At 47.1% G+C, this 9,994-nt stretch overlaps 1 protein-coding gene across 1 annotated transcript; it reads left to right on the top strand.

The window, feature by feature from the left end:
• Positions 1-801: 801 nt before the first annotated feature.
• LOC100281282 (glucan endo-1,3-beta-glucosidase 5) lies at positions 802-4,040 on the top strand. The gene is made up of 2 exons (NM_001154200.2): positions 802-1,373; positions 2,730-4,040. Exons 1-2 carry the CDS (start codon positions 1,012-1,014, stop codon positions 3,844-3,846), a joined length of 1,479 nt encoding a protein of 492 aa, NP_001147672.2. The 5' UTR covers positions 802-1,011; the 3' UTR covers positions 3,847-4,040.
• Positions 4,041-9,994: the final 5,954 nt, after the last annotated feature.

Here is a 9,994-nt window from a genome sequence, read left to right as displayed (position 1 = left end):
GATTAGTTCCTATATAATGGCACACTGGCACTAACATTGTTATGCATTTTAATGCACCCGTAGCAACGCACGGGCATAGACCTAGTTACAAACAAAGGGACTTGAGACTTGACAAAAGAGAAGGAACGGTGGTGGGTGGGTGGAGGTCCCTTTTGTGCAGACAACGCTCCAAGAAGCCCTCGCTTTCAGTTGCATCACCCGCGTTCGTATATTGTATCACCCACTAACCTGTCCCCGTAGCTTACCATCACCTCAGCGAAAAAAAAGAAAGAAGAAGAAGAAATCCACCCGCCTCGCTCGTTTCCTCCACCCTCACACGCCGAGGAAAAAAAATCTGGATACACCAGCCTGCGCCTGAACCATTGCGTCATGTTTTGACCTGAGCCTTCACGCTGTCCTCCTTTCTAGCTCCTACTACCTGTACCTGACCAGATCAAGGGACAGCTGAATGAAGGCATGCATCCCCTTCTGATTGATCTCTGTATCTTACTCCTGTTCTCTATTTCGCCTGCTGACAAGCGGTTTTATTAGCGACAGCTAGCCTCAGCTACAGTCTTCACTGGCGGCACTTACGACAGTGAAAGTAGTATAATACAGGTTGTTCTTGGATACAGAAAGTTTGAATCTTTTCTCTATCTTTTTTTGTCCCCCTTTGTAATAACCTGAGCTGCCTTTCTCCTCCCTCCTATGTGGTTCTTGGTCATCACACGTTCAGTTCTATCCGAACCCTCCCCTGTCCTTGTCGTTCGTCCCTCCCCCCTCGAATATCAAAAGCGAGGCGACCGGCCACTAGAGGAGCAGTCCCCATTGTCCACTCCCTCCAAATCCCCGTTGCGTCGGCCACACCTCTTCCTCTTACGCGTTACACATCTTCCTCTTCCTCTAAAATTAACCGAGCGTCTCGACCCTGCGAATTCATACGCGCGCGCGCGCGCGTGTGCACGTGCGCAGGCGCGGCTGGTAGCCTGCAGACACCGACACGTAGCAGCGGCGTCCCGTCTTCCATCTTCCATGGCGGCGGCGAGCTATGATCGGTTGGCCGTCGCGGCGTCCGCTGTGGTGGTGGCGGCGGTGGCGCTGGCGGTCGCTGGGCTGCCGGCGGCTGGAGCGCTCGGGGTGAACTGGGGCACGATGGCGACGCACCAGCTGCCGCCGGCCACCGTGGTGCGGATGCTGGAGGACAACGGCATCAGGAAGGTGAAGCTTTTCGACGCCGACGCCGGCCCCATGGACGCGCTCGCCGGCACCAGCGTGGAGGTCATGGTGGCCATCCCCAACAACATGCTCGACATGATGACGGACTACGGCACGGCCAGGGACTGGGTGCGCCAGAACGTCAGCCGCTATAACTTCGACGGCGGCGTGAACATCAAGTGAGTCCCTGCTGGTTACTGCCTCTTTTTTTTTTTCACATGATCCTACCCCCTGCGCCTTCTGTTTTTTTTCTTCCAAAGGAAAGGTCGAAAGGATATGGCAAGAACAATTGGCCTTTGCCGTCTTGGTGTGATCCTTTTCAGCTCTGCATTTGTTGGCTGCGTCTGCTGTGGCTTTCTATATATCTCCCCTGAAAAATGGAAACTTTATATCGGTGACAACAAAGTAGTACCAAAAGCTGTGAACGTGCACTTCAGCAAAACAGACTTCCATAGCGCACACATAAAACATAAATTAACTAGCTCCTCTTAGTTTCGATCCTCCTTACTTTTTGTGTGTCCTTCTTTGTTTCTTGAGCTCTATATGTATTTTCGGTGAAAAAAATTCTCCGCATATCGGTTACAAACTCAATTATTTATACCGGCTGTTTCCATAAAATAAATTGTTTAGTTAGAAGCCCTCTTTGGTTAATGCTATGCGGTATGCAGTGGCTGCAAGCCTGCAATTTTAGGGTTTAGGGTGACGCGGTTTTTCTACCGGCTGATTCAGAAAAGCCTTCTCATGAGTAATGAAGTGACATCAACAAGTTGCAACATTCTTCTCTAGGCACTGTTCGTGCCCATGGCTTTTCGGCGACGGAAAAAAAAAGAACAATTTGCAGCACAAAGTTACGGATATCCATTGCATTTGTGCGGTTTGCAGTCTGAAGAATCTAACCTTGGATTGGTTGTTGTCTTCTGGACCGAAATGTCTGCAGAAAAAGTTGCATGCACATCTGAAAGTATTAGCACCCTTATCTAACTGCAGTGGCCACCGGGCGCCCACTACTCTATACGACATGAGAACTATTTAAACTTTTTCAGATAACTACTTTGATTTTGCGTGTCTAATTTTTCGCTTCGAAGAATCATGAGATAAGTAGCGGTTACGACACTAAGGTAGTGTTTGAAAGCACTAGAACTAATAGTTAGTTGGCTAAAGGGGTGTTTGAATGTACTAGAGATAATAGTTAGTGGCTAAAATTAGTTGAGACATCCAAACATCCTAGCTAATAGTTCAGCTATTAGCTATTTTTGGTAAATTAGTTAATAGTTGGGTAGTTATTTGTTAGCTAGCTAATTGTACTAACAATTTTTAGTCAACTAACTATTAGTTCTAGTGCATTCAAACACCCCCTTAAAATTGTTAGATATAACTAATTTACCAAAAATAACTAATAGCTGAACTATTAGATAGGGTGTTTGGATGTTTCAACTAATTTTAGCTACTAACTATTATCTCTAGTGCATTCAAACACCCACTAAAGCGTGTCTGAAAATACCCGATTAATCAGTCGTACAAACGTTTGCGTGCAGGTACGTAGCTGTCGGGAATGAGCCCTTCCTGTCGTCTTTCAACGGCACGTTCCTGAACGTCACGTTGCCCGCCCTGCAGAACATCCAGCGCGCGCTGAACGACGCCGGCTTCGGCGACACCATCAAGGCGACGGTGCCGCTGAACGCCGACGTGTACAACTCGCCCAAGGACAACCTGGTGCCGTCGGCGGGGCGGTTCCGGCCCGACATCGCCGGCCTCATGACGGAGATCGTGCAGTTCCTGAACCAGAGCGGCGCGCCCTTCACCGTCAACATCTACCCGTTCCTGAGCCTCTACGACAACGACGACTTCCCGCTGGACTACGCCTTCTTCGACGGCACGGGCAGCCCCGTCGTGGACAACGGCATCCAGTACACCAACGTGTTCGACGCCAACTTCGACACGCTCGTGTCCGCGCTGGCCGCGGCGGGCGTCGGCGGCCTCCCCGTCGTGGTCGGCGAGGTCGGGTGGCCGACCGACGGCGACAAGCACGCCACGGCCGCGTTCGCGCAGAAGTTCTACGCGGGCCTGCTGCGGAAGCTGGCGGCCAGCGCCGGCACGCCGCTGCGCCCGGGCCAGTACATCGAGGTCTACCTGTTCAGCCTCATCGACGAGGACGCCAAGAGCGTGGCGCCGGGCAACTTCGAGCGCCACTGGGGCATCATGCGCTACGACGGCCAGCCCAAGTACGCCATGGACCTGTCTGGGCAGGGCCGGAACACGGCGCTCGTGGCGGCGCGGGGGGTCCAGTACCTGCCCCGCCAGTGGTGCGTCGTCAACCCCAACGCGCAGGACACGAGCAAGATCGGCGACAGCGTCACCTACGCCTGCACCTTCTCCGACTGCACCTCGCTCGGCTACGGCTCCTCGTGCAACGGCCTGGACGCCGCCGGCAACGCGTCCTACGCCTTCAACATGTACTTCCAGGTGCAGAACCAGGTGGAGGGCAGCTGCTACTTCCAGGGCCTCGCCGTGCCCACGTCGCAGAACCCGTCCACGGACGCCTGCAACTTCACCATACAGATCACTCCGTCGGCAGCGGGGAGACGACGCGCCGCCGCCGCGACAGCTCTGCTCCTCGTGGTTCTTCTTGCGGCCGTGCATGTCGCGCCATAACTGAGCCCGTGACTCGGCTCATGTTGTCACCAATTATTAGGACTTAGAAAAGAAAGATACTTTTCTAAATTTTCGGAAGACATCATGGGAATTTAGAAGCCCGATGTTTTATGGAAATTTAGAAGCCCGCCGCTGTAAAAAGAATCAACAACCCCGAATGAAATGATTTTTTGTTAGTGTTTGGAGAAGGTCATACACACAACTATACGAAAGAAGTGTTCAAAGATCTTGACTCCAATGATTATAAGATCCACCATAATAAGACCACCGATTTGGAGGCTGGCGAAGGGAGAGACCCGCCCCAGTTAAGAGTAACTCCAACGGATTAGTAAAAAAGACTAGCTAAATTTACTGATTTAGTTACTCTAAAATAGATTTTACAGAAAAATTATAGGCTAATTCAACAGACTCGGATAAACTTATAGACTAAATGGAGAGTGAACCAAACTATCAAAAAATAGAGAGCAAATGTGGAAAGATATAGAGCCACTAAATTTAAAGAGTTGTTTAAAGAGTTTATTGTAGACGTTTTTTAATACTAACTAAATTTACCTTTATAAAATCATATACCTAGTCTCTTGAGTTACTCTAACATTATATATAAGTATCCACACAAGATGATTTGGCTACTAGAAGACACCATGACCTTCCAACTCTCCTGCATACATAAAGACACGTGGCCACTATTGACCAGGACCTCTAGAGATGAATATTCTTTTGGCTCAAATTTTTGAGCTAGATTCACTGTAAAAAAATCTAGAATCTCAACCAAAAAACACTAAAACTGAATAGATTCCTAAAAATCTACATATTCTTCTATTTCAATGTAGAATCTTCTTCTATCCCAAATTTTTCTAAATTTTAGTCATCCAGATTTTCGAAAATATTACCTAATTGTTATTGTCTATAGTACCAAAATATTTTATAATATATTATATTCAAAGGCCTTCATTCAACTCGTCGCACCTGATGGCACCTTCCAGCAATGGCTAGAGTTGTCATCGCCTCCCTGCACTTGACTACGGAGGTCGGCGACATGACTTAGTTGTCTCTAAACCATTGTATCTCTTTCTCGTCAACCCTTCAATGTTGCTCATCGTCTAACATCCACGTTTCCCCTCCATATCTAATGTTCCCCCTACAACGTCTGTCCAACCTCCACTTTCACTATACCACAACACTAAATTGGCGTCCGACAACCGTTGCTATAAATACAGTATAAGCATCAAACTATTAGTCGGTATATGTCAGTCACAGACTGTCAGTCGCTAATTTTCTATTTCCTAATTAAACATCAGTCGGCATATATACACACATAGTTGAAAGGGAATTAGGCTTACACCTAGTTCCTAAATAATTTTGGTGGTTGAATTGCCCAACACAAATAATTGGACTAACTAGTTTGCTCTAGTGTATAAGTTATACAGGTGTCAAAGGTTCACAACAAGCCAATTAAAAAGACCAAAGTTGGGTTCAAATTAGAGAGCTAAAGGCATCCCGAAAGGCTCCCTAGTCTGGCGCACCGGACTGTCCGGTGACACACCGGACAGTGTCCGGTGCACCAGGGGACTTCGCTCAGAACTCCTCGGCCTCGGGAATTTTCAGAGCCGGCGCGCTATAATTCACCGGACTGTCCGGTGTACACCGGACAGTGTCCGGTGCTCCAAGAAGACGCGGCTCTGGAACTTGGCAGCCTCGGGAAATCATAACGGCTGCTCCGCTATAATTCACCGGACATGTCCGGTGTACACCGGACTGTCCGGTGTAACAGCGGGGCAACGGCTACTTCGCGCCAACGGTCGCCTGCAACAGCAATTAATGCGCGCCAGAGCGCGCAGGCGTCAGACACGCCCATGCTGGCGCACCGGACACTCTACAGAACATGTCCGGTGCGCCACCAGACATCCAGGCGGGCCAAGTCAGAGCTCCAACGGTCGAATCCCAACGGGTTTGGTGACGTGGCTGGCGCACCGGACATGTCCGGTGTACACCGGACTGTCCGGTGCACCATACGACAGACAGCCTCCACCAACGGTCATGTTTGGTGGTTGGGGCTATAAATACCCCAACCACCCCACCATTCATTGCATCCAAGTTTTCCACTTCTCAACCACTTACAAGAGCTAGGCATTCAATTCTAGGTACACCAAAGAGATCAAATCCTCTCCAAATCTACACAAGGCTTTAGTGATTAGAGAGAGAGATTTGTCGTGTTCGTTTGAGCTCTTGCGCTTGGATTGCTTCTTTTCCTTCTCACTTGTTCTTGTGATCAAAACTCCATTGTAATCAAGGCAAGAGGCACCAATTGTGTGGTGACCCTTGCGGGGAAGTTTTGTTCCCGGTTTTGATTTGAGAAGAGAAGCTCACTCGGTCGGAAGGACCGTTTGAGAGAGGGAAAGGGTTGAAAGAGACCCGGTCTTTGTGACCACCTCAACGGGGAGTAGGTTTGCGAGAACCAAACCTCGGTAAAACAAATCCTTGTGTCACACTCCTTATTTGCTTGAGATTTGTTTTGCACCCTCTCTCGCGGACTCGTTTTTACTTCTAATGCTAACCCGGCTTGTAGTTGTGTTTATATTTGTAAATTTCAGTTTTGCCCTATTCACCCCCCTCTAGGCGACTATCAATTGGTATCAGAGCCCGGTGCTTCATTAGAGCCTAACCGCTCGAAGTGATGTCGGGAGATCACGCCAAGAAGGAGATGGAGACCGGCGAAAAGCCCACTACAAGCCACGGGAGCACTTCACCGGAAGAGTCCCGTACCAAGAGAAAGGAGAAGAAGGACTCCTCCAAAGGGAAGGAGAAGAAATCTTCTTCACACCACAAAGAGAAGAAGGAGAAATCCTCTTCCCACAAGCCGCATCGGAGTGGGGACAAGAAAAAGAGGATGAGGAAGGTGGTCTACTACGAGACCGATTCTTCATCGACATCCACCTCCGGCTCCGACGCGGCGTCCGTCACTTCTAAACGCCAAGAGCGTAAGAAGTATAGTAAGATTCCTCTATGCTACCCTCGCATTTCTAAACATACACCTTTACTTTCCGTCCCATTAGGCAAACCACCAACATTTGATGGTGAAGATTATGCTAGGTGGAGTGATTTAATGCGATTTCATCTAACCTCACTCCACAAAAGTATATGGGATGTTGTTGAGTTTGGTGCACAGGTACCATCCGTAGGGATGAAAACTATGATGAGGATGAAGTAGCCCAAATCGAGCACTTCAACTCCCAAGCCACAACCATACTCCTCGCCTCCCTAAGTAGAGACGAATATAACAAGGTGCAAGGGTTGAAGAATGCGAAGGAGATTTGGGATCTACTCAAGACCGCGCACGAGGGTGATGAACTCACCAAGATCACCAAGCGGGAAACGATCGAGGGGGAGCTCGGTCGCTTTCGTCTTCGCCAAGGGGAGGAGCCACAAGATATGTACAACCGGCTCAAAACCTTGGTGAACCAAGTGCGCAACCTCGGGAGCAAGAAATGGGATGACCACGAGGTGGTTAAGGTTATTCTTAGATCACTCATCTTCCTTAATCCCACTCAAGTTCAATTAATTCGTGGTAATCCTAGATACACACTAATGACTCCCGAGGAAGTTATCGGGAATTTTGTGAGCTTTGAATGTATGATCAAGGGCTCAAAGAAGATCAACGAGCTTGATGATCCCTCCACGTCCGAAGCACAACCGGTGGCTTTCAAGGCAATGGAGGAGAAGAAGGAGGAGTCTACACCAAGTAGACAACCAATCGACGCTTCAAAGCTCGACAATGAGGAGATGGCTTTGATCATCAAAAGCTTTCGCCAAATCCTCAAGCAACGGAAGGGGAAGGATTACAAATCCCGTTCCAAGAAGGTTTGCTACAGGTGTGGTAAGCCCGGTCACTTTATTGCTAAATGTCCATTATCAAGTGACAGTGACAGGGATAACGACAAGAAGGGCAAGAGGAGAGAAAAGAAGAGTTACCACAAGAAGAGGGGCGGCGATGCCCACGTGTGCCGCGAGTGGGACTCCGACGAGAGCTCCACCGACTCCTCCGACGACGAGGACGCCGCCAACATCGCCATCACCAAGGGACTCCTCTTCCCCAACGTCGGCCACAAGTGCCTCATGGCAAAGGACGGCAAAAAGAAGAAGGTTAAATCTAAATCCTCCACTAGATATGAGTCCTCTAGTGATGATAATGCTAGTGATGAGGAAAATGATTTGCGTACCCTTTTTGCCAACCTTAACATGGAACAAAAGGAAAAATTAAATGAATTAATTAGTGCTATTCATGAAAAGGATGACCTTTTGGATTCTCAAGAGGACTTCCTAATTAAGGAAAATAAGAAACATGTTAAGGTTAAAAATGCTTATGCTCTAGAAATTGAGAAATGTGAAAAATTATCTAGTGAGCTAAGCACTTGCCATGAGACAATAGACAACCTTAGAAATGAAAATGCTAATTTATTAGCTAAGGTTGATTCTCATGTTTGTAATGTTTCAATTACCAGTTCTAGAAATAATGATGATGATTTACTTGCTAGGATTGAAGAATTGAACATTTCTCTTGCTAGCCTTAGGATTGAAAATGAAAAATTGCTTGCTAAGGCTAAAGACTTTAATGTTTGCAATGCTACTATTTCCGACCTTAGAACTAAGAATGACATGTTACATGCTAAGGTTGTAGAATTAAAATCTTGCAAACCCTCTACATCTATCGTTGAGCATGTATCTATTTGTACTAGATGTAGAGATATTGATATTAATGCTATTCATGATCACATGTCTTTAATTAAACAACAAAATGATCATATAGCAAAATTAGATGCTAAACTTGCCGAGCATAACTTAGAAAATGAAAAATTTAAATTTGCTAGAAGTATGCTCTATAGTGGGAGACGCCCTGGCATCAAGGATGGCATTGGCTTCCAAAGGGGAGACAATGTCAAACTTAATGCCCCTCCTAAAAGATTGTCTAATTTTGTAAAGGGCAAGGCTCCCATGCCTCAGGATAACGAGGGTTACATTTTGTACCCTGCCGGTTATCCCGAGAGCAAAATTAGGAGGATTCACTCTAGGAAGTCTCACTCTGGCCCTAACCATGCTTTCATGTATAAGGGTGAGACATCTAGCTCTAGGCAACCAACCCATGTTAAGTTGCCTAAGAAGAAAACTCCTAGTGCATCAAATGAACATAGTCTTTCATTTAAAACTTTTGATGCTTCTTATGTCTTGACTAACAAATCCGGCAAGGTAGTTGCCAAGTTTGTTGGGGGCAAACACAAGGGCTCTAAGACTTGTGTTTGGGTACCCAAAGTTCTTGTTTCTAATGCCAAAGGACCCAAAACCGTTTGGGTACCTAAAGTCAAGAATTAAACTTGTTTTGTAGGTTTATGCATCCGGGGGCTCAAGTTGGATAATCGACAGCGGGTGCACAAACCACATGACAGGGGAAAAGAAGATGTTCTCCTCATATGAGAAAAATCAAGATCCCCAACGAGCTATCATATTCGGGGATGGAAATCAAGGTTTGGTCAAAGGTTTGGGTAAAATTGCTATATCCCCTAACCATTCCATTTCCAATGTTTTTCTTGTAGATTCTCTAGATTACAATTTGCTTTCCGTTTCGCAATTATGTCAAATGGGCTACAACTGTCTATTTACTGATGTAGGTGTTACTGTCTTTAGAAGAAGTGATGATTCAATAGCATTTAAGGGAGTGTTAGAGGGTCAGCTATACTTGGTAGATTTTGATAGAGCTGAACTCGACACTTGCTTAATTGCTAAGACTAACATGGGTTGGCTCTGGCACCGCCGACTAGCCCATGTTGGGATGAAGAATCTTCATAAGCTTCTAAAGGGAGAGCACATTTTAGGATTAACAAATGTTCATTTTGAGAAAGACAGGATTTGTAGCACATGCCAAGCAGGGAAGCAAGTTGGTGCCCATCATCCACACAAGAACATCATGACGACCGACAGGCCGCTTGAGCTACTCCACATGGATCTATTCGGCCCGATTGCTTACATAAGCATCGGCGGGAGTAAGTATTGTCTTGTAATAGTGGATGATTATTCTCGCTTCACTTGGGTGTTCTTTTTGCAGGAAAAATCTCAAACCCAAGAAACCTTAAAGGGATTCTTGAGACGAGCTCAAAAC

This window comes from Zea mays, chromosome 5 (assembly GCF_902167145.1).
Source record: "Zea mays cultivar B73 chromosome 5, Zm-B73-REFERENCE-NAM-5.0, whole genome shotgun sequence".
Lineage (NCBI taxonomy): Eukaryota > Viridiplantae > Streptophyta > Magnoliopsida > Poales > Poaceae > Zea > Zea mays.
This window is presented reverse-complemented; position numbering and strand designations above follow the sequence as displayed.